The 25,202-nt window shown below is 44.7% G+C and overlaps 1 protein-coding gene across 2 annotated transcripts in view; it reads right to left on the bottom strand.

Moving 5' to 3' along the window:
* FRMD5 (FERM domain containing 5) overlaps positions 1–25,202 on the bottom strand; it is a 93,093-nt gene that overhangs the window by 16,033 nt on the left and 51,858 nt on the right. For both annotated transcript variants that reach the window (XM_040414369.1, XM_040414370.1), the window contains 4 exons: positions 20,668–20,765; positions 18,287–18,410; positions 14,874–14,961; positions 14,678–14,766 (listed from right to left, as the gene is read on the bottom strand). In XM_040414369.1, coding sequence (XP_040270303.1) covers positions 14,678–14,766; positions 14,874–14,961; positions 18,287–18,410; positions 20,668–20,765 — 399 coding nt within the window. The remainder of the gene's footprint in view (positions 1–14,677; positions 14,767–14,873; positions 14,962–18,286; positions 18,411–20,667; positions 20,766–25,202) is intronic.

Here is a 25,202-nt window from a genome sequence, read left to right as displayed (position 1 = left end):
TAGACTCTGTCTCATGCTACCACTAGAGTGAAAGCACCGCCAGCATTCAAAAGTGACCAAAACATCAGCCAGGAAGCATAGGAACTGAGAAATGATCTGTGGTCACCACCTGCAGAACCACTCCTTTATTGGGGGTGTCTTGCTAATTGCCTATAATTTCCACCTGTCGTCTATCCCATTTGCACAACAGCATGTGAAATTGATTGTCACTCAGTGTTGCTTCCTAAGTGGACAGTTTGATTTCACAGAAGTGTGATTGACTTGGAGTTACATTGTGTTGTTTAAGTGTTCCCTTTATTTTTTTGAGCAGTGTATAATCAGTTATCATCTCTCCAGTGTATTTTACCAAGTATCTTCATGCTGCTCCAATGCCCTTAGTTGCAATCTAAGAAGCTGTGCTGCACATGCTCAGTAGTAAGTTCCTCCTCTAAAGACCAGAGGGGCAAGTTCACTATTGGGCATGCCTGCAGTCATCTCATAACTGCTAGACTGAACAGGAAGACAGCTCTAGAAGACAGCTGAGTGGAGGCCCTGGCGCACATGGAGCTCTGGGTTCTTTCAAGAGCTGATCAGCAGGGTTGCCGGGAGTCATACCCCTGTTGATCTCATATTGACGACCTATCCTGAGTATAGGCCATCAATATGAAAATCTGAATATAGCAGCTATTCCAATTAGACTTGCAGATGATTCTCTGCATTTCTAGGACATACACACATAGCTGCATTACATTATCTGGCTGTCTGACACTGTCCTATCTTTTGTTACGACATTACTACACTGACATGTAAAGACAGCAGACAACTGCCTCTCAGTTAAAATGTTGGTGACATTTTTTTTTTTACTTTTTTACATTTACTTATTTTGCTGCATATTTTAGGAAAGCAAAATGTATATTTGAGCAGTTTTACCATCCATCAAAATTATTAGTGCAGAAAGCTATTACTCTGTTACCCGAAAATTGGCAGATGTTGCCCATCTGGTTACTGCTTTGCCACCAACTCAAGTTACTGTAGAGAAGTTATTCTCTGCTCTCTAAATAATTAGATCGAATTTGAGAGTATCTATGAAGAAGGACCTGACTGAGACAGTACTTTTACTGAGGACAAATTCATAGATTTCTTAAAATTATCAAATGCGTAACAGTGTTTTCCAGTTATTAGAGGGAACGTGTCATCAGAAAATGGCCTATTGTTAAAAACTTTGGTGACTTACCGGCAGGGGCGTACATAGAGGCCATTGGGCCCTATAGCAAGAATCTGAATTGGGCCCCCCTAACTCCGCCCGCTACCCACCCCTGGCCCATCCCACCACCTGCCTTGTCTCCTTACCTGCCCCCCTCCCTATTATGCACCCCAAAATGCCCGGGCACTGCATACAGGTAATACTTACTCCCCGACACCCTCGTCGCTCCTGATGCCCCCACGGCTGCCGCTGAATCCCCCTGTCATGCGGATCCAGCGATGGGGTGGGAAGGGGGCAGTTTGTAATTTCCCCCAAATAGTAATTTCCACCACACTTCCCCCATATAGTAATTTCCCCCACACTGCCTCAACACAGTAGTTTTCCCCAAATAGTAATCTCCACCACACTTCCCCATCTAGTAATTTCTCCCACACTTCCCCCATATAGTAATTTCTCCCACACTGCCCCATAAAGTAATTTTCCCCCACATAGCCATTATAGCTCCTTGCCCTAGCGATTAGCACCTGCCCATTCTTTGATCTAGTAGTAGGCACCTGCCATATTAGTCCTTGCCCTTGCAGTGGGCACCTGCCCAGTGGCTCCTTGCCCTTGCAGTGGGCAACTGCCCCATCCTTGTCCTTGCAGTGGGCACTTGCCCCATACTTGCTCTTGCTGTGGGCACCTGCCCCATCCTTGCCCTTGCTGTGGGCACCTGCCCCATCCTTGCCCTTGCTGTGGGCACCTGCCCCATTCTTGCCCTTGCTGTGGGCACCTGCCCCATCCGATGCTGTTGTCTGGAAGTAGGAGGAGCCATTGTGCTGCATCCCGGCACAGGGGGTGGGTTAGGAGGGAGACATGGGGGCGGGGCTTCCATGCGCTCCGGGCCCCCCTGTGCCGCGTGCCCCATAGCAACGGCGTGGTCTGCCTATATTAGCGGTACGCCACTGCTTACTGGTATATCTTTTTAATTTTCCATGTCACTATATTTAGAAAAAAATCAATACATTCCTGCAATTTTCACAGTGGCTACACGGTATAATAATAGGTCATGATTGCCCGTTCTGTACAAGTTTTCAATAGCTATCTTCTTATTATCACATGCAGATTTACAATGACAGATATTACCTCACAGGATCCACCATACACAGTAGGTGATATCACAGCCACTCGACCTCTGCACAGGTCACAGAGCATGCCTAGAAAACTCTCCCATAGTAGTCTATGAGGTCCCCTCCAGGCCATTGTGTCTATGACCCATGGGGCTGCTCTGAAGACAGGAAAGTCCTACTATATTTTAGGCCTACTGGCCAGGGTGCAAACTGCAAGATTTTAGTTTTTTTTTTAAAATATAGTGACATGGAAACATTTCTTTAAAAATCACCAAAATTCTTTAAAAATGTGTTTAACATAAAAATATGAATTTAACAACAGGTCATTTTCTGATGCCACATTCCCTTTAAAAGCATAGTGTATTTCTCATAAAGTTCCGATAAATAAAAGTTCGATCTAAGTAGCTGGATTTACTACTGTGAACTTGTTATTACTAATTATAAAAATGAATTATTTACTGAACAATAAAATAACAAAACACTAATATCAAATGGGTTCAATATAACGTACAAAGAACCATAGAACCATATACCATAGCAGGGCCCTTGCTATTATAAAATACATTGTATCCTAAAAATGATATAAAATAGACACAAATTTTATAGTAACTCTTGTCATAATAAATATACCAAGAGGTTGATCCAATGTTGGTAGTAGATCAATAATTAGTTCTTGGTGAATCCAAATGTGTGTTCCTATTTAGTGTACAATCGTGGCCAAAAGTTTTGAGAATGACACAAATATTAGTTTTCACAAAGTTTGCTGCTAAACTGCTTTTAGATCTTTGTTTCAGTTGTTTCTGTGATGTAGTGAAATAGAATTACACGCACTTCATACAATTCAAAGGCTTTTATCGACAATTACATGACATTTATGCAAAGAGTCAGTATTTGCAGTGTTGGCCCTTCTTTTTCAGGACCTCTGCAATTCCACTGGGCATGCTCTCAATCAACTTCTGGGCCAATTCCTGACTGATAGCAACCCACTCTTTCATAATCACTTCTTGGAGTTTGTCAGAATTAGTGGGTTTTTGTTTGTCCACCTGCCTCTTGAAGATTGACCACAAGTTCTCAATGGGATTAAGATCTGGGGAGTTTCCAGGCCATGGACCCAAAATGTCAACGTTTTGGTCCCCGAGCCACTTAGTTATCACTTTTGCCTTATGGCACGGTGCTCCATTGTGCTGGAAAATGCATTGTTCTTCACCAAACTGTTGTTGGATTGTTGGAAGAAGTTGCTGTTGGAGGGTGTTTTGGTACCATTCTTTATTCATGGCTGTGTTTTTGGGCAAAATTGTGAGTGAGCCCACTCCCTTGGATGAGAAGCAACCCCACACATGAATGGTATCAGGATGCTTTACTGTTGGCATGACACAGGACTGATGGTAGCGCTCACTTTTTCTTCTCCGGACAAGCCTTTTTCCAGATGCCCCAAAGAATCGGAAAGAGGCTTCATCGGAGAATATGACTTTGCCCCAGTCCTCAGCAGTCAATTCACCATACTTTCTGCAGAAGATCAATCTGTCCCTGATGTTTTTTTTGGAGAGAAGTGGCTTCTTTGCTGCCTTCTTGACACCAGGCCATCTTACAAAAGTCTTCGCCTCACTGTGCGTGCAGATGCGCTCACACCTGCCTGCTGCCATTCCTGAGCAAGCTCTGCACTGGTGGCACTCCGATCCCGCAGCTGAATCCTCTTTAGGAGACGATCCTGGCGCTTGCTGGACTTTCTTGGACGCCCTGAAGCCTTCTTAACAAGAATTGAACCTCTTTCCTTGAAGTTCTTGATGATCCTATAAATTGTTGATTGAGGTGCAATCTTAGTAGCCACAATATCCTTGCCTGTGAAGCCATTTTTATGCAACGCAATGATGGCTGCACGCGTTTCTATGCAGGTCACCATGGTTAACAATGGAAGAACAATGATTTCAAGCATCACCATCCTTTTAACATGTCAAGTCTGCCATTTTAACCCAATCAGCCTGACATAATGATCTCCAGCCTTGTGCTCGTCAACATTCTCACCTGAGTTAACAAGACGATTACTGAAATGATCTCAGCAGGTCCTTTAATGACAGCAATGAAATGCAGTGGAAAGTTTTTTTTGGGATTAAGTTAATTTTCATGGCAAAGAAGGACTATGCAATTCATCTGATCACTCTTCATAACATTCTGGAGTATATGCAAATTGCTATTATAAAAACTTAAGCAGCAACTTTCCCAATTTCCAATATTTATGCAATTCTCAAAACTTTTGGCCACGACTGTAGATCAGTTACTGTTGAACTCATACGATATTGAATCATAAAATAAACTCAAATGTATGTCAATTAAAATAAATCGCTCTGCAGAGTGTTTTACAACCTCCCTCTGTAGTCCAGGCTGTAAAAACAATAGATTGAGAGCAGATTCAGATGCGAAATGCAGGTAAGGTAATCCATGGGGCCGGAGTGGAGTGTCTTTCTCTTACCGACGCACTCACGTAGTCTAGCCGCTTGATGTAAAGATAGACTGTTCGTTCTCAGCGTGTTCCACATAGTATAAGCGCTTTGATCAGCGTGGTTGACTTGTAAATACCGTGCACAGGTAGCAGACCCTCACTGATTGCATCAAACTGGTATTAGGGGATGGCGGTTAGATAGTGGTTATTTCGTGGCTACTATGCCAGACGCGTTTCGAAGTTAACAAACTTCTTCCTCAGGACCTCTATGAGTGCGTTGGTGAGAGAGAGAGAGAGAGAGAGACACACACTACACTACACTCCGGCCCCACTGATTACTGCATCATTATACCTTACCTGCATTTCGCACCTCACCTTCTCTAAATCTATTGTTTTTATAGCCTGGACCACAGGGGTAGGTGGTAAGACACTCTGCAGAGCGATTTATTTGAACTGACATATATTTGAGTTTATTTTATGATTGAATATCCTATGAGCTCACCAGTAACTGATTTTATATCATTTTTAGGATAAAACGTATTTTATAATAGCAAGGGCCCTGCTTTGGTATATGGTTCTTTGTACATTATATTGAACCGATTTGATAGCCATTCGGCAGATGCTTTCGCGATCTGCCGAACATGCGAACATATGGCGATGTCCGCACGTGCCATACTCTTTTGCATTGCGCCAAACTTTGACCCATGACACATCCATCAGGTGGGACAGGACAGCCAATTGAGACGTTTCAGCACATGGACACACCCCCAACCCTATAACAGAACCCGATCTGGCAGCCATTTTACATTATGTGTTTTGCCAGTGTAGGGAGAGGTTGCATTTTGGAGCAGAGACAGGCTGTTAGAAACTTAGGGACACCAAACACTAGCTAATAGGGCCACAAAAGTCCTTTTGTGCTACCGATAGGTGTGATACACAGAGTGGTGTGATATAATATACTTTCTGACATAGAAAGTATATTATAGTGCATTTGTATGCTTCCAGAAAATACTGATTAAGGGCTGCAATCTATCAGCTTCCACAAAATAGTGATTGAGGTTTTCCATATACCTGTGTCCACAAAATTACTGCTTGAGGGTGATATACCAGCTTCAACTAACAACTGATTGAGTCCAGCCATATACCAGCCTCCACAAAATAGTGATAGAGGTTTTCCATATACCTGCGTCCACAAAATACAGATTGCGGGTTTTGGTATACCTGCTTCAACTAACACCTGATTGAGGCCTGCCATATATCAGCTTCCACAAATACTGCTCTTCTCTAGGGACTTTGGCACGGGGTCATTTTGAAAATGACAGGGAGAGGAAGAGGCAGGCCATTCCGCAGGGGTAGTAGGGTCGGGCAGGTGCACCAGGCCGGGGACTAAGTGGGAAGTTGGAGAAGGTGCGTGTGATTATGTCAAAGGGCGCACCAGAGTTCGTTGAGTGGCTCACTCAGCCTTCCGCTTCTGCACCCTCCTCATCCTCTGTATCTGCACCCTCCTCACTCTCTGGTGTGTGCACCCCCAAAGACACCACCAGCACCATCACCACCATAGCCCCTCCACTCGAGTCAGAGGAATTATTTTCCCATCCATTCCCAGACCTTACCGATGCTCAGCCATTCTTGGCATCGGATGAGGAAGAGGAGGTAGCAACGGCCGCCACCCAGCGGTCTGTGACTGTGACGAGGGGACATCCTCTTCGTCTGGAGGAAAGAAGGTTTGTACACAAACATAGAAGAGGATTCTTTACGGTAAGAGCAGTGAGACTATGGAACTCTCTGCCCGAGGAGGTGGTGATGGTGAGTACAATAAAGGAATTCAAGAGGGGCCTGGATGTATTTCTGGAGCGTAATAATATTACAGGCTATAGCTACTAGAGAGGGGTCGTTGATCCAGGGAGTTAGTCTGATTGCCTGATTGGAGTTGGGAAGGAATTTTTCATTCCCCAAAAGTGGGGAAAATTGGCTTCTACCTCACAGGGTTCTTTTTGCCTTCCTCTGGATCAACTTTTAGGATAACAGGCCGAACTGGATGGACAAATGTCTTTTTTTTGGCCTTATGAACTATGTTACTATGTTACTATGTTAAAGAGGGTGGTCCCCACTGTTGCTGCCTACTCCGAGATCTCTAATGTCAGTGGTGGTGAAGGTGACGATGATGACGTGTCGATGGATGTCACGTGGGTGCCCTGAAGAGGAGGGGAGTTCAGAGGGAGAGACGGAGCAGCAGATAGGGAGGAGAAGCAGGCAGAAATCGCAGTGCACAGGAGGCAAAAAGCAGACTGCAAATGTATCTGGAGCGAGCTATCCACCATGCACGGTCACATCTTGCGCTCCCAGGACGCCGGCACATGGCTCCGCATTGTGGGCTTTTTTTAACGTGTCAGCTGCTGACAATAGTGTTTCCATCTGCAGTCTGTGCTGTAAACGCATCAGTCGCGGTAAGCCCAACACTCACCTAGGGACGACCACCTTAAAAAGGCACCTGGCCTCCCATCAACGAGCCCAGTGGGAGCAATGCAGTCAGAACCCACAAAGCCACACTCCTGGCGCTCCACGTCCTGCCTCTTCTACTTCTCCTCTCTCCTCCCATTTGTCATCCACTCCACCTTCCACCGTGCCATCATCGCGTTCATCTGGCAGAAGGCAGGCTTCCGTGGCCCAAATGCTCGAACGTAAAAAGTTGATGACAAAGGATAACCCTCTTGCCCAAGGGCTGACTGCTGGCTTGTCGGAACTGCTAGCCCGCCAACTACTGCCATATAAACTGGTGGACTCGGAGGCCTTTAGAAAATTTGTGGCCAATCGGACACTGCAATGGAAAGTCCCCGGAAGGAAATATTTCTCCCAGAATGGCATTCCAGAGCTATATGGCCACGTTCAGCGGCAAGTGAATGTATCTCTGGCACACAGTGTCGGTGCCAAGATACATCTGACCACAGACACGTTGTCTAGCAAACACGGGCAGGGAAGGTACATAACTTTTACTGCCTACTGGGTGAACCTACTGACGGCCGTCAAGCATGTTACCCGTGGCACCCGTGTGGATTTAGTGTTACCGCCACAGATTGCATGCAGGCCGGACTCTTCTTCTCCTCCTCCTACTCCATCCTCCGTCTCCTCCTCGGCTGACTCCTCCTTTTCCACTGCTACCGCCTCTTCCGCTGCACCCCCCAAGCTCCCCAGAACCTATTCGACATGCCAGATGAGACATTGCCATGCTGTGCTGCGGCTGTTGTGCCTGGAAGCCAAGAGCCACACCGCTCCTGCACTCCTTTCAGCTCTGCAGTCACAGGCCAATCAGTGGCTAACCCCGCTCAATTTGACAGTTGGTAAAGTGGTGTGCGACAACGGTGCCAATCTGCTGAGCGCGCTGAAACAGGGCAAAATGACACACGTGCCGTGCATGGCACACGTCCTGAACTTAGTCGTGCAGCGATTCGTTGCCAAATACACCGGGGTCCGTCTTGCGGCAGGCCAGAAAAATCTCTGGCCATTTTAGAAGATCTTACACGGCCATGGCTCGCCTTGCTGACGTTTAGCGGTGACACCACCTGCCCGTCAGACGTCTGATTTGTGACTGCCCGACGTGCTGGAACTCCACCTTGTATATGCTTGTATAGGCTGCTCCAGCAGAAACGTGCCGTTAACGACTACCTGTACGAACTCTGCGGCAGGACAGGTTCTGGGGAGCTTGGTTTCTTTTCACCGCGCCAGTGGCTGCTCATGCGTGACGCATGCAGACTTCTGATGCCATTTGATGAGATCACCAAACTGGTCAGTCGCAGCCAGGGCGCCATCAGTGATATCATACCTTACGCCTTCTTTCTGGAGCGTGCATTGCGTCGTGTCATTGATCAAGCCGTCAAGGAGCAGGAAGATGAGGAAATCGCAATGCTGAATGAATTCCCAGGGCGGGCTACTTTATCTGAGACAAGTCAGCAGGAGTCTGAAGAGGAGTCAGAGAAGGATGGTGGCTGGGGGGAGGAGGAGCAGCAAGAAGGGCAGGCTTTAAACTTTTCGGGGATCCCTGGTGTTGTCCGTGACTGGGGGGAGGAGACCGAGGACGACATTCTCCTGGGTGATGAGCAGGAGCCAGGGCGCTCCACCGCTTCCAGTTTAGTGCAAATGGGGGCCTTCATGCTCCAGTGTTTGAAGAGGGATCCCCTGTATAAAAAACATACAGGTCAAGGACCTGTACTGGGTGGCAACGTACTTAGACCCCTGGTACAAACACAAAATGGCAGACATGCTACCAGCATCACACAGGGATGTCAGAATGCAGCATTTCCAGGCCTTGCTGCGAGAGATGCTGCATTCTGCTGTTGCGGGCAATGGCAGAGGAATTTCCACGCACAGCGAAACAGATGCGGGTCCCAATCCTACCGCGCCTGCAAGAAGAGAGCAGTTTGAAGATGTGTTGGTCACTTCGGATATGAGATCATTCTTGCAGCCAACCCATCGACAGCCGCCCTCCGGATCCAGCCTCAGGGAACGCCTAGACCGACAGGCATCCGACTACATCGAAGAAGCAAGGAACCCCTTGACTACTGGGTGTGCAGGCTTGACCTGTGGCCAGAGCTTGCACAATTTGCCATGGAACTCTTGGCTTGACCCTCGTCGAGTGTCTAAAAGGACGTTCAGCGCAGCAGGGGGGATCGTGACCGATAAGCGCAATCACCTAGCTCACAACAGTGTGGACTACCTCACATTTAAAAAAATGAATGAGGCATGGATCTCAGAGGAATTCAACACCTGTGATGACCACATGTAATTGAATCTTCTCATGCCAGCCCACACATATCCGCCACCATCAAGAACAAAGAATGGTCCTTGCCTTAAGTATATACAGCAAAGGGCTTTTATGTCAGGTGAATGCCTAATTTTTGGGGCCTGTACTGGCCGACAGTTACATATTTATCCTGTGACCGCCTAATGTACCTCCAGCCACAGAATCCAAAGTTCTTTGCTGTCAGGTGAATGCCTATTGCCTAATGTTTGGGGCCTGTATTGGCCGACAGTTAAATATTTTATCTCTAGCCACATAATCACACCCTTGTCTCACTCCTCTGCCTCTCATTATGGTGGTGTATAAACTGCATTCACCATAAGGACCTTTTAATGTCACAGGGTCATGTAACTGTGCCCCCCACCCCGTACTGTGCCCTTTTATACCCTGCATTGTGCTCTCTTACCACACCCTGTACTGTGCCCCTCACCCCATACTGTGCCCCATTATACCCTGCATTGTGCCCTCTTACCACACCCTGTGCAGTGCCCCTAGTCATTCCCTGTACTGTGCCCTCTTATACCCTTTTATCCGCTCGCGGTATGGCGGTGTTATCCAGTCACTGTACAGAGGTGTTATTTGGTCAATGTATGACGGTGGTATCCAATAACTGGATGGCCATAAATGTATCCCTTTCCCTGCCCACGCCATCCTCTTTTAGACCTGCCATGAGTGGGAAAAATATGCAGATTGCGGTGCTAAGGACCTTTGCGCCACAATCTGTGTCAGAAATACGCCTAACGTATTTCTATATAATAAATGATCACCTAATTGTATTATCATTCGGGGGTAGGGCTAATATCTTTATATTATATAGATTCTAGTGTATTATACTGTGCCCTGGATTTCCCAGTAGAAAATGATCCTTGGGAAACACAGTCCTCATCCCTGACCACAAGGACCAGTTAGCGCTCTGTCAGTACATGGCAGCCTCCCCTCTCCGCCACGCTGCTTCGCTGTGTACTGGTGCTTATTCTGACACTAGGGCTGGGTTCACATCCTAATTTTGCCATCCATTTAATGCATACCAAAAAGCTATGCGTTAACAGATGCCTCAGACTGATGCCGTACAGTGGCGTCTGTTCACCATACAGTTCCATGGTAGAAAAAAAAATTACGTTAACGTATGAATTTTTTTAATGGACTCTGCAGGATAAAAAAAAACGTGGAGTGCTGCACATTTGTATACATCAAACCAATAGAAAATAACAATTTTCTAGGCTCCAGCAGGGCACATTTTTGAGAGTTTCCCTTTAAGATTCATAAAAATGGCCCCTGATTAAAATACATATTTTTTGTGGGAATTTTTGCCAATGATCCCCCTCTGGTATATCACTGTCCATGTTGTGGGACTATTTGTGTAAGTGTTTGCTAGCTGCAAATATGACCTGAAGGTTTTTCAGGTTCGCCTGCCATTAAAGTAAATGGGGCCCGCCGCAAACGCAAAATTTTGATCGCGAACTCGCATTTGCGAATCGTCCCGGCCGATGTTCGTCCATCACTAATTGTGACTCTGATCATTTTATCCAGATTTGGGTGTGCCTACTATATTAAATGTTTCCTAGTGCATCTGTTAGACTGGGACAAGTCTAATAATAGTGCACCTCAATTCCATATCAGAAACAAACGGTGAGCCACTGGCTCTTTTTTTCCTTTGTTATTACTAATTATTGCCCATTTATGAAGGAGCCCGAGTCGGTGTGATAAACTACAGAAGTCAGGTCAGGACTTTTGGCTGACTCCACAGCCCTGCTTTAGGGGTGCATGTACAGTAAATGAGATGAGAACAGGTCCTTACATTGTATTAAGATACAGAAAAATACATCAATGTTCTGAGAACAGACTCAGCTTTAGGGCTCATGCACACGACAGTATGGCTTTTTCAGTGTTTTGCGGTCCGTTTTTTACAGATCCGTTGTTCCGTTTTTTGTTTCCGTTTCCTTTCCGTTTTTCCGTATGCCATATACAGTATACAGTAATTACATAGAAAAAATTGGGCTGGGCATAACATTTTCAATAGATGGTTCAGCAAAAACGGAACGGATACGGAAGACATACGGATGCATTTCCGTATGTGTTCAGTTTTTTTTGCGGACCCATTGACTTGAATGGAGCCAAGCACCGTGATTTGCGGACAAGAATAGGACATGTTCTATCTTTTCACGGTACGGAAATACGGAAATACTGAAATGGAATGCACACGGAGACACTTGAGTATTTTTGCTGAACCATTGAAATGAATGGTTCAGTATATGTTCCGCATACTGAACTCAAAAAATGGCCAGTATACTGAACGCAAAATACTGTTGTGTGCATGAGCCCTTACTTGGGTTGCAAAACAGTACAACGAGTACGAGACTATACAAAATAGTAGAGAACACAGACACAGATGATTACAATACACAGAACAGCCTACAAGACGAGACTCAAACTGTGTGCCTTTGGGATAATGTCCTCCATCCCTGCTCTGAGCCATCACAAACTGATGCTTCACTATTAAGAGGCACATCTGACCTAATTAGAAGATGTGTTGGCTAATGTACTGAGAAATAACACTGCTGAACTGCAAGCATCACAAAGATCCTACTAAAAGGTCTTGATCAATAACAAACCATTGAGAAATAACTGCCAGCTTTTGGTAAGTTGGGAATCAGCATCAGGCAATCCATTTACGCTAAAGAGGTTCTCTGGGAATGAAAAAAATAAAAATACTTAAATATTACTTTATTATAAGTAAATTCCCAAATCCATTTAATTAGTTATAGTGGCTTGCTTTGCCTGGGGAGCAATCATCAGGGAAAATAAAATGGCCGTCTTCCTATTAGTCCACACAAAGCCTGTCCTAATCACAATGAAGGACAAGTTACTTCACAACACTGAGGTAAAGAGCTGCCTCATCCTCCTCTCTGCTCTGCTTATCATGGATTATAACCCTGAATACAGATTATAAGATCTTCAGCTGAATCTCTGTAGGAATGGAGTTCATGAAGAGACATGTAGTACAGAGAGGAAGTTGGGGATGTGACTAATGAGAAGCAGCACCTGTATGCAGTCTCCATTACCACAGCCTATCCTGTCCGTCCTCTTTGTACTTCATGTCTCCTCATGGACTCCATTCCCGCAGAGATTCAGCTAAAGATCTTATCAGCTGTATTCAGGATCATAATCCCTGACAAGCAGAGCAGAGAGGAGGATGAGGCAGCTCTTTACCTCAGTGTTGTGAAGTAACTTCTTCTCCTCCTGTGTGATTAGGACAGGTTTTGTGTGGACTAATAGGACAGCGGCCATTTTATTTCTCCTAGTGATTGCTTCCCAGACAAAACGAGCTATTATAACTGATGAAAGGTATTTGGAAATATATTTATAATACAGTAATATTTAAGTATTTTAATTTTCTTAATTCCCCGAGAACCATTTTAGGTGCGATATCGTTCCTATTAGAAGCGCATGTAACATCGCTATTAGGGGGCGGCAGGCTTAGCTAAAGAAAATCCCCTGCAGCATCATCACTTCAAATGCTGTTATTCTGTGAATGGAAAGAAAGAGGAGGCTGCTGTCATCTGCTGAAGGTATTCTGTTGATGTGGAGGGGAGAAAATTGTTAAGTAACAGGGTTTATCACTATATTGCTCTATATATCCCAATTTATTATCTCCCTACATATTTCTAGATAGACTAGAACACTTATTTGGTGCCATTTTAATAGGCACTCTCTTGAATCACCCAAATGTCACCTGGTGATTATTGTATGTCTGCAGCCTCAGAGATGCTGTGTTTCCAAAGCTAGATGATATTATAGCCACAGGATACAGTATAGGGAGAAGTCTTGAAAGTAAGGAAGGCTGCAATTTATACACATGTATAAAAAATATGAAGCAAATATGAAGGACACAGTGATGTGTAATTATCCACTGCAGCCAATATACCTATTTCCTATCATCAAATACATACAGTACAGACCAAATGTTTGGACACACCTTCTCATTCAAAGAGTTTTCTTTATTTTCATGACTATGAAAATTGTAGATTCACACTGAAGGCATCAAAACTATGAATTAACACATGTGGAATTATATACATAACAAACAAGTGTGAAACAACTGAAAATATGTAATATTCTAGGTTCTTCAAAGTAGCCACCTTTTGCTTTGATTACTGCTTTGCACACTCTTGGCATTCTCTTAATGAGCTTCAAGAGGTAGTCCCCTGAAATGGTCTTCCAACAGTCTTGAAGGAGTTCCCAGAGATGCTTAGCACTTGTTGGCCCTTTTGCCTTCACTCTGCGGTCCAGCTCACCCCAAACCATCTCGATTGGGTTCAGGTCCGGTGACTGTGGAGGCCAGGTCATCTGGCGCAGCACCCCATCACTCTCCTTCATGGTCAAATAGCCCTTACTTTCAAAGTTTTCACAATTTTTCGGCTGACTGACTGACCTTAATTTCTTAAAGTAATGATGGCCACTTGTTTTTCTTTACTTAGCTGCTTTTTTCTTGCCATAATACAAATTCCAACAGTCTATTCAGTAGGACTATCAGCTGTGTATCCACCTGACTTCTCCTCAATGCCACTGATGGTCCCAACCCCATTTATAAGGCAAGAAATCCCACTTATTAAACCTGACAGGGCACACCTGTGAAGTGAAAACCATTTTAGGGGACTACCTCTTGAAGCTCAGCAAGATAATGCCAAGAGTGTGCAAAGCAGTAATCAAAGCAAAAGGTGGCTACTTTGAAGAACCTAGAATATGACATATTTTCAGTTGTTTCACACTTGTTTGTTATGTATATAATTCCATATGTGTTAATTCATAGTTTTGATGCCTTCAGTGTGAATCTACAATTTTCATAGTCATGAAAATAAAGAAAACTCTTTGAATAAGAAGATGTGTCCAAACTTTTGGTCTTTACTGTAGGTGGTCAAAAAGGACATCTCACTTTGGTCTCCACAGCATCCTATTTGATGGCCGTCATCTGACAGCCTTGTGCTCCAGCATATTCACTGCCATACCGCGCAATGAAATTGTCTCGTATGAATGAAACAGTGCATTTTACTCTTTTCAGTATAGTGCTCTATGTGGATAACTCACCCTCCAGTGTCAGAAGAAACAGGGAGCAAGAAATAACACAGGTGGAGACAGTGCTCTTCTTAACTCACCATTTTATAAAGTGAACCCTCTTATTTCCCTGCAACACGATAAAGCCGAAAGGAGTAAATGCCAAAAATGCAGAGTTCCCAGAGACATCCTGAAAGAAAGGGAGACAGAGAATAGAAAGGACAGGGAAAGAAAAGGAGGAGGCCAGAGAGAGGAAGGCGAGGGCTGCACGGTGACAATAAGTGGGGTATGAGGTACCTTACACGGATGAGGATCCACTCCGTACGTCTCCAGAGTCTGAGCTTTCCTCAGAAAACTTAGCTCTGCTTGTGCAGGCGACAGGCCACTACAAGGGAAATCAAGAGCACCTATGAAAGGGTGTGTGCTGAAGAACGTCTTTACGTACACAAATAAACTGGCATTTTATGTGTTAAAAGAGAATCCCCCCATCAGAGGCATAGCTCGAAGCTCTTGGGACCTAAGGCAAAATCTATAACAGGACTCCTCATCTATTATATAGCATTACTACTGGCATCTTCGTATGGGGCAGAGGAGCCCCGAGAACGAAGACCGGCCGGGAGGCAACTGCTTCTTCAGGACCCTCTATAGATACGTCCCGGCTCCCCGTCAACACTTTTAAGAATGTATTAATCATATGAAGGAATTCTTTTAATACAAGATCTCCTCTGAGCCTTCTATAATTTGTCATAAAAAAGTCAAAGCCAACAACAGTGCTCCTATCTGTGTTTCCTGTTAATTTAGGGTACTTATCAGTAAATTATCTGGATTCCAGTTCACAACCCACATCACTGTCCACATCAAACAGCAAATCTTAATTGGATGTCAGTGATGTGAGATCATAGGAAACACAGGGGAACATGAGGTCTCACACGTGCTTTTTTTTAGAAGAATCCCGCAAAAATAAGCGACAGGTGTCATCAGGGGCGGATTGGCCATACACCTTACAGGGAAATTTCCCAGGGGGCTGGCCAGTGGTAGGTTTTGGGGATGCATTTTGTGCTGCTGGGAGTAATTTGTGATGGACTGTGTTATTTGGCTCTGTTGGGGTGGTATAATGTGGCAAAATATGATATTGCTGGCTTTGCCTTCCATTAATTTGGACCAAACTACAAAACGGGGCCACTTTTCATATTTATTCCGGGGCCACTTTAAGTTCCCAGTCCGCCCCTGGGTGTCATGCTAATGGGACGTGTGGTCAGCTGTAATTTGCAGAGGATCAAGCAAGAAGTGTTCAAATCCCCTGCTGTGCTACCACAGGGAAAATGAAGCAAAATTCCTTTGTGGACTGTCCACAGGACATCGACACAATTCTAACATTTTTGGCTCTATACACCACTACAATGTATTTGAAATGAAACAAACAATATGTGCTTTAACTGCAGACTGTCAGCTTTAATTTTAGGGTATTTACATCCAAATCAGATGAACGGTGCAGAAATTACAACAGTTTGCATATGTGCCTCCCACTTGTTAAGGGACCAAAAGTAATGGGACATAATAATAATCATAAATCAAACTTTGACTTTTTAATACTTGGTTGCAAATCCTTTGCAGTTAATTACAGCCTGAAGTCTGGAATGCATAGACATCACCAGACGCTGAGTTTTATCCCTGGTGATGCTCTGCCAGGCCTCTACTGCAACTGTCTTCAGTTCCTGCTTGTTTTTGGGGCATTTTCCCTTCAGTTTTGTCTTCAGCAAGTGAAATGCATGCTGAATCAGATTCAGGTCAGGTGATTGACTTGGCCATTGCATAACATTCCACTTCTTTCCCTTAAAAAACTCTTTGGTTGCTTTTGCAGTATGCTTTGGGTCATTGTCCATCTGCACTGTGAAGCGCCGTCCAATGAGTACTGAAGCATTTGGCTGAATATGAGCAGATAATATTGCCCAAAACACCAGTTCCATTGGCAGCCATACATGCCCACGCCATGACACTACCACCACCATGCTTCACTGATGAGGTGGTATGCTTAGGATCATGAGCAGTTCCTTTCCTTCTCCATACTCTTCTCTTTCCATCACTCTGGTACAAGTTGATCTTGGTCTCATCTGTCCATAGGATGTTGTTCCAGAACTGTGAAGGCTTTTTTAGATGTCGTTTGGCAAACTCTAATCTGGCCTTCCTGTTTTTGAGGCTCACCAATGGTTTACATCTTGTTGTGAACCCTCTGTATTCACTCCGGTGAAGTCTTCTCTTGATTATTGACTTTGACACACATACACCTACCTCCTGGAGAGTGTTCTTGATATGGACAACTGTTGTAAAGGGTGTTTTCTTCACCAGGGAAATAATTCTTCGGTTATCCACCACAGTTGTTTTCCGTGGTCCTCCGGGTATTTTGGTGTTGCTGAGCTCACCGGTGCGTTCCTTCTTTTTAAGAATATTCCAAACAGTTGTTTTGGCCACACCTAATGTTTTTGCTATCTCTCTGATGGGTTTGTTGTGTTTTTTCAGCCTACTGATGGTTTGCTTTACTGATAGTGACAGCTCTTTGGATCTCATCTTGAGAGCTGACAGCAACAGATTCCAAATGCAAATAGCACACTTGAAATGAACTCTGGACCTTTTATCTGCTCATTGTAATTGGGATAATGAGGGAATAACACACACCTGACCATGGAACAGCCGAGAAGCCGATTGTCCCATTAGTTTTGATCCCTTAACAAGCGGGAGGCACATATGCAAACTGATGTAATTCCTACACCGTTCACCTGATTTGGATGTAAATACCCTCAAATTAAAGCTGACAGTCTGCAGTCAAAGCACATCTTGTTTGTTTCATTTCAAATTCATTGTGGTGGTGTATAGAGCCAAAAAATTTAGAATTGTGTTGATGTCCCAATATTTATGGACCTGACTGTACATCCCATGGCATCCAAAGTGAGAAAGAGAGAGCTGCTGTTTGTGGTCGCTGTCTGCTCCGGCTAATACATGATGTCCAATACTAAGTCAGGATTTCCTGAAAGGGTATAAAATGTTTTCATCTAAACCAGACAAACCCTGTTTGAGACTTAGGCCGCTTTTAGATGAGCGAGTGTCACGCTCCGGACTCAAAGTGCAGCACCCGTCCTGAACTTTGGGTATTATGTCAGTGTTATCCAATACATTCCAGACCTCTAAGGCCCAGGTCCTGCTGAATGAAGATAGTGCGTAATGGTGTGTAAAGGAAGCACGGAACGGAACCCTACGGAAGCACTACGGAGTGCTTCCGTGGGGTTTCGTCCCATACTTCCGTTCCGCAAAAAGATAGAACATGTCCTATCTTTTTGCGGAACGGCCGGATCGCGGACCCATTAAAGTGAATGTGTCCGTGATCCGCTGCGGCTGCCCCACGGACTGTGCTCGTGCATTACGGCCTGCCACGGGGCGCACATGTTCGTGTGCAAGAGGCCTAAGGGTTACATAGCATCATAAATCGATATAATGCTATGCGACCCTGGCAGTGCTGAAAGTTTAGGACGGGTGCTGTGCTGCGAGTCCGGAGTGTGACACTCGCTCTTCTGAAAGCGGCCAAAACGTCACAATGCTAACACTCAATGTAAGTTTTTTTTGGAGCCAAAACATTTATTAGGTTTAACAAAAATTATTATTATTACTTTTCCATCTATTCATAATCCGCTCACTAAACTGCACGACAGTCTCCTCACCTGAGCTCATTCCGGTGAATCTCAGCAATCCGTCTTTCCAGCTTTTCTGAGTGTTTAGGGAGGAACTGGAACTTGGAACTATAACCCTCTGGATGTTTCCCAGGGTCATAATCCCCAATTTCAGCTGTTAGAGGGACATAGCATTAATGACAGCAAAACTATTTCTAGAGACAACAATCTAAAATGGGGATCATCAACCTTTGGCACTCCAGCTGCTATAAGGCCCCTTTCACACGGGCGAGTATTCCGCGCGGATGCGATGCGTTAGTTGAACGCATTGCACCCGAACTGAATCCTGACCCATTCATTTCTATGGGGCTGTTCACATGAGCTGTGATTTTCACGCATCACTTGAGCGTTGTGTGAAAATCGTAGCATGCTCTATATTCTGCGTTTTTCACGCAACGCAAACCCCATAGAAGTGAATGGGGTTGCGTGAAAATCGCAAGCATCCGCAAGCAAGTGCGGATGCGGTGCGATTTTCACGCACGGTTGCTAGGAGACGATCGGGATGGAGACCCGATCATTATTATTTTCCCTTATAACATGGTTATAAGGGAAAATAATAGCATTCTGAATACAGAATGCATAGTAAAAAAGCGTTTTTTTGATCTTTTACCATGATGATGGATCATGTGATGACCGGAGTGACGTCACCACAGGTCCTTGACCTGTAATGAATGCTCACCACAGGTCCTGTTCAGTAAAGGAGACAGAAGGAGATGCCGGGCATCACGATCAAGCGGACTAAGGTGAGTTAAATTATTTTTTATTTTATTTTTAACCCCTCCAGTGATTTTTACTAAGCATTCCTTATTCAGAATGCTATTATTTTCCCTTATAACTATGTTATAAGGGGAAATAATACAATCTACAGAACACCTAACCCAAGCCCGAACTTCTGTGAAGAAGTTCGGGTTTGGGTACCAAACATGCGCGATTCTTCTCACGCGAGTGCAAAAAACATTACAATGTTTTGCACTCGCGCTGAAAAATCGCGGGTGTTCCCGTAACGCACCCGCACATTTTCCCGCAACGCCCATGTGAAAGAGGCCTAAAACGACAACTCCCAGCATGCACAATTACTCGGCATCTAAAACTGATGGTTCACAGCTCAAAATGCTACCGAAACAGAAGGTCAGGTCAGGGAATTTAACAGAGTAAGGCTCCATTCACACGTCCGCAATGTGTTTTGCGGATACACGGAGTCACGGATCTGCAAAACACGGAAAGCGGCAATGTGCGTTCCGCATTTTGCGGACCGCACATTGCCGACATAATAGAATATGCCTGTTCTTGTCCGCAATTGCGGACAAGAATAGGACATGTTCTATTTTTTTGCGGAAACGGAAGCACGGATGCGGAAGTGCGGATCCGCAAATGTGGATGCGGACAGCACATTCCGTCCCCATAGAGAATGAATGGGTCCGCACCCTTTCCGCAAAATTGCAGAAAGGATGCGGACACATTTTGCGGACGTGTGAATGGAGCCTTAGGCCTCTTTCACACGACAGTATGTCTTTTTCAGTGTTTTGCGGTCCGTTTTAAACGGATCCGTTGTTCCGTTTTTTGTTTCCGTTGTGTTTCCGTTCCGTTTTTCCGTATGGCAAATACAGTATACAGTAATTTCATAGAAAAAATTGGGCTGGGCATAACATTTTCAATAGATGGATCTGCAAAAAACGGAACGGATACGGAAGACATACGGATGCACTTCCGTATGCATTCCGTTTTTTTGCGGACCCATAGACTTTAATGGAGCCACGGAACGTGATTTGCGGCCAAATATAGGACATGTTCTATGTTAAAACGGAACGGAAAAACGGAAATACGGAAACGGAATGCATACGGAGTACATTCCGTTTTTTTTGCGGAACCATTGAAATCAATGGTTCCGTATACGGACCGTATACGGACCACAAAAAACGGCCCGCAAAACGGAAAAAAAAAAACGGCCATGTGAAAGAGGCCTATAAGTAAGGCTCTGTTCACACTTGCTTTAGTTCCCTTCCGCCAGGCTTCCGTTGTCTCTGATGGTCAGATTGTGTATTTATGATGCTCGCGTAGTGTATACACCAGGAAAAGCTCCTGATGTACATGCTATGCGTGTCGATGGGGTTCCATTAACCCCAAAGAGGCCAAAAAAGTGTTAATTAGGCCACCGTCTTTGCACAGCAAAAATGTACTTTGCTTAAAAAAAATCATGATAGAAACTATTATAAATCGATGGATCAAAAAATAGCACCTGTCAAATATAACTGATCATACTGGATCTATCATATGTAAAAATAGAAATCATGGAGCTGGTGCGAACAGAGCCATACAGACACATGGGGTATTATCAGAAGCAGCAGGAATAACTCAACATCAAGAGGACATACCCTGTAATATGTAGGCTGCCAGCAAAGCAGCGTCAGAGGTCTTACAAAGCAGTCGGCCATGGTATAAATCCCTCTTTACTTGTAAGAAGACCAGATACCTGTAAAGATCAGTCACTTACATCAACATGGAAAACATACCAAATCATACGCAGATTTTTAACTAAGCATTGGCACACTGCAGTTTGCAGCTCTTGTTTGGAGACACTTGAAATAGGTTAACCAGGCTCCTGATATTGATGACCTATCCTCAGGTCGTTGGGGGTCCGACACCCCACATCTCCACCGATCAGCTGACCCCTGCAGCCTCTGGTGCACGGAATAGGAAGCACAGCTCCGTTCACAGTGTAGTGGCCGTGCAGGGTATCCGTGCTCAGATCCCATTGAAGTGAATGTAACCCAGCACAAACACTACACTGTGAGCGGAGCTGTGCTTCCTGCTCCATTCACAGCACCTGCTCCAGCACCAGAGGCTGCAGCGATCAGCTGATCAAGGGGGTGCGAGGTGTCAGACCTTCACCAATCAGATATATATGACCTATCCTGAGGATCTGTCATCAATATCAGGAGCCTGGAAACCCCCTTTAAACCCTTAAAGCCTGCATACTGTAGCAAGCCATGTTATAAATCTGGTAAACAGGAAGCATTGTAATATTCTTTATATTCTCCAGCACTGCCCTTTAGCTGTTATTAGGGTATATTCAGACGACATAGTTGGGTGCAATTAAAACCGCAACAAAAAAATCACAACCAAAAATGCAGATGGTTTTGCCTTTGTCTTGCTGATGCAGTTGCGTTTCTTTTTACAAGAGAAACACGTTTATTTAACATGTTTCACCTGTAAAAATTGTAATTGCACATTATTTCAGTCTGCAAGTCATGGACGTCCGTATGCTGTCAGTGCATGCACTACTGCTGTGGTTTGCTGACGACCCTGCAGGATTATTACTGGCACATTCCCACTTGTAAAGGGCATAATTCCAACAATGACATTACATTAGAGGTTTGTTAGTTAGACACATCCCTAATATAACCAGGTATGTGGCTCCAAACTGGACATTCATTTTTAATTTAGAACTTCAGTCCGACTGAACAATCTTCTGGCACTTGCCCGGAGTCAGGAGTAACATTTGTAGAACAATTCCACCCGGCCGTGTGGTTTACATGCAGTGAACACCTTTTTAGAGATTATATCACTTTCATGTGTTTGGCAGACTGTAGAAACATCCCAGAGGGTAAGGAGACACCATCGTAACGAGGAAAGGATTTGTTGGTTAGTGAGATACAAGATGGAAAGATTAAGACACAAGTGAATTGATACATGGCAGAGGCTCAAGTCTAAGGAAGTCGCAGATGCAGAGCAGGATTCCGTATGACAGCTCCCTATGAGAGAGGTACAATTCAGCACATTACAGCAGCGTTATCCCACCGACGAAACACTCCTGGAATAACTCGTGGACCCAGAATAGTACCACAGGCTGGCGCTGGTGCAGAAATGCATGATTGTTTTTTTCTCTTGGCTTGTGCACACCATAGCTGATCATTTCAGCATGTACAGTTTAAATGCTATGTACACCTTTGGGGACAATTTTTTTTTTTATGATTGCATTTTTTCTCATTTGGGGCAAAAAATTTTTTTTTTAATTGGTCTTTATTAAAAATAGTGAGCTGTTCTGTTACTAAGGGTTAACTGTTTTTCCAGCTGTGTGCATCCTACTTTCACTTTGTGCCCCTATCTCTAAATTACTACGAGGTCATAAACACTTATTTTTCACGTTCGGGTGTAGGAGGGAAACACCACACCGAACATAGGAGGGAAAGGGGTGAGGGAATAAGGCCTGGAAACTAGGGAAAGGAGATGAACACCTCCTAGCAAAACCCTAATTAAAGTCCTAACTAACTACCAGTATAGTAAGGTTACGGCCACAGGGTGAGAGAGGCGCTCATAGGGAAAATAAGTCAAGATACAGCAGCTTCCTTCAAAAACAGGTGGATAAAATAAACTCACCTGTTTTTGGTTGCACCGAAATCAGGTGCAACCGTATTGAAGGTAGGCTGTGAGATTTGTAGGTAACAGGTTGGTGCTGCCAGATGCGTCAGGAAACCCTTGGAGCGAAGGCCAGGTCGCCACTCGGGTAAAAATTTGAAAACGTATCTCAGCTTGTCACGGTGGAGTGATCCAGCTAATAGACGATCGTAAGGCTCATTACCACAACCCGATGCAGGATACAACAAAGTTTATTACGAGACAACGCATTTCGGGGTCTCGACGACCCCTTTATCAAGTCTGTGTCACCCTAGTTTAAGTGCAGCTGGGTGTATACTGCCTATTTCCTTCTACAAATGGCGCGTGTCGGTGCCTTGTTTCAATTGTAGATAGAGTTTGTGTACCAGTTTGTTGGAGCGTTCGCACTACAGTCTTGCACGTGGCACATGTGGAAGGGACGCGCAGGTATAACTACCAGTATAGACAGACCCCAGAGGTAGGTGAGTTCATATACCAGACTACCTAGTGTCCTAACTCACCATATAGGACCCTGGTACTAATGTCAGGACTGAGACAACCTGTTCCTCCAAAAGGAAGGACGAACAGGAGTCTCCCTCAGGCCTTAATACAAATGACAGGGAAATGCAACACACAAAATAACCCAAACAAAATACAAAAGGGAAAGAAAACACTTAACTTCAAGTGGCTATGGCAGCACCAGGAACTCAGCCGAGATCCACATACCACCTATCCACAACTCAAACTGAAGCTATAAACCGCATAGCATAGTGGGAGAAACAACAATAAATAGAGAAGGTTAAATGACCCTAATAGCCACACCTGGGGAAAGAAGGTGTGGCAAGCACCAGAAACAACACAGACATCATTTGATCCAAACGGAAAACATGTCAGATCAAACCGCGGGAACGCCCGTGACAATACCCCCCCCTTCTACGGGTGACCTCCGGGCACCCAGGACCAACCTTATCCGGATGAGACCTGTGAAAGGCTTTCACCAAATTATTGGCATTCACGTTAGATGCCGGTACCCACATCCTTTCCTCTGGTCCATAATCCTTCCGGTGAACAAGATACTGACGAGATCTATGGAGAACTCGAGAGTCAATAATCTTGGCGATCTGGATTACTAAACTGCCGTCCACCATGACAGGAGCGGGAGGCAAGGGGGATGACTCCAAAGATTCAACATATCTCTTCAACAAAGATTTGTGAAACACATTATGAATTTTCAGATCCTGAGGAAGTTCAAGACGAAAAGCTACAGGATTAATAATGGCAGTGATCTTATATGGACCAATATACCTTGGACCCGACTTCCAAGAAGGAACCTTTAACTTAATATTTCTTGTGGACAGCCACACAAAATCACCCACACTTAGGTCCGGACCATTCATACGTTTCCTGTCAGCCACACGTTTATACTTATTTAGAATTTTCTGCCGTATAGAAGACAATGATGACGAAAAACGTTCCTCCTCAGGAATACCGGAAGTATCTGAACCAGAGAATGTGCCAAATTGCGGGTGAAACCCATATGCCCCAATAAATGGCGATTTACCAGTGGACTCCTGTCTACGATTGTTTATGGCAAACTCTGCCAAAGACAAAAAACGAGGACCATTCCTCCTGGTTCTCAGAGACAAAACATCTTAAGTAAGTCTCCAGACTCTGATTAGTGCACTCCGTCTGTCCATTCGTCTGAGGATGAAAAGCAGAAGAAAAAGACAATTGTACCCCCAGCCGAGTACAGAACGCCTTCCAGAATCTGGCCAGGCTATGAGCTGTGCGCTGCGATTGGCCAGCGCTGCAGCAAGGGACACGCCTCATACAAAAAAATCAGTCCAGTACAACAGACGGAGCTGCAGACACCGGAGCCTATACCGGGCGAACGGAGCGGCGCCCAGACATACTAGTAAGTGCACGGGGACCCCTGGGTGCTGCTCTGCCCACAGATATAGTTCGTTTTTAGTTTGTACACTAGTGAAAAGTCCTCTTTAAGTCCAACTTGGAGAACACCTTGGTATCAACAATCTGGTTAAACAAATCAGGAATCAAAGGAAGGGGGTAAGGATCACGGACAGTAATCCGATTGAGCTCATGGAAATCCAGACATGGCCTAAGAGTTCCGTCTTTTTTTTGAACAAATAAAAACCCTGCTGCCACTGGAGATTTGGAAGGTCTTACCCAAACTCTCAGTAATATACTCTCTCATAGCCGTTCTTTTGGGTCCAGAAAGGTTATACATACTAGATTTGGGCAACTTAGCTCAGGGAATAAGATTTATAGAACAATCATATTCCCGGTGCGGAGGTAAATCCTGTGCAGATGAGCAAATCCTTGTGCGTTGCGTGAAAATCGCAGCATGTTCTATATTCTGCGTTTTTCACGCAACGCAGGCGCCATAGAGATGAATGGGGGTGCGTGAAAATCGCAAGCATCCATATGCAAGTGCGGATGCGGTGCGATTTTCACGCTTGGTTGCTAGGAGATGATGTTAGTAAATAGGGATGAGCAACCCCGGACCCCATTA

Source organism: Bufo bufo, chromosome 1 (assembly GCF_905171765.1).
Source record: "Bufo bufo chromosome 1, aBufBuf1.1, whole genome shotgun sequence".
Lineage (NCBI taxonomy): Eukaryota > Metazoa > Chordata > Amphibia > Anura > Bufonidae > Bufo > Bufo bufo.
This window is presented reverse-complemented; position numbering and strand designations above follow the sequence as displayed.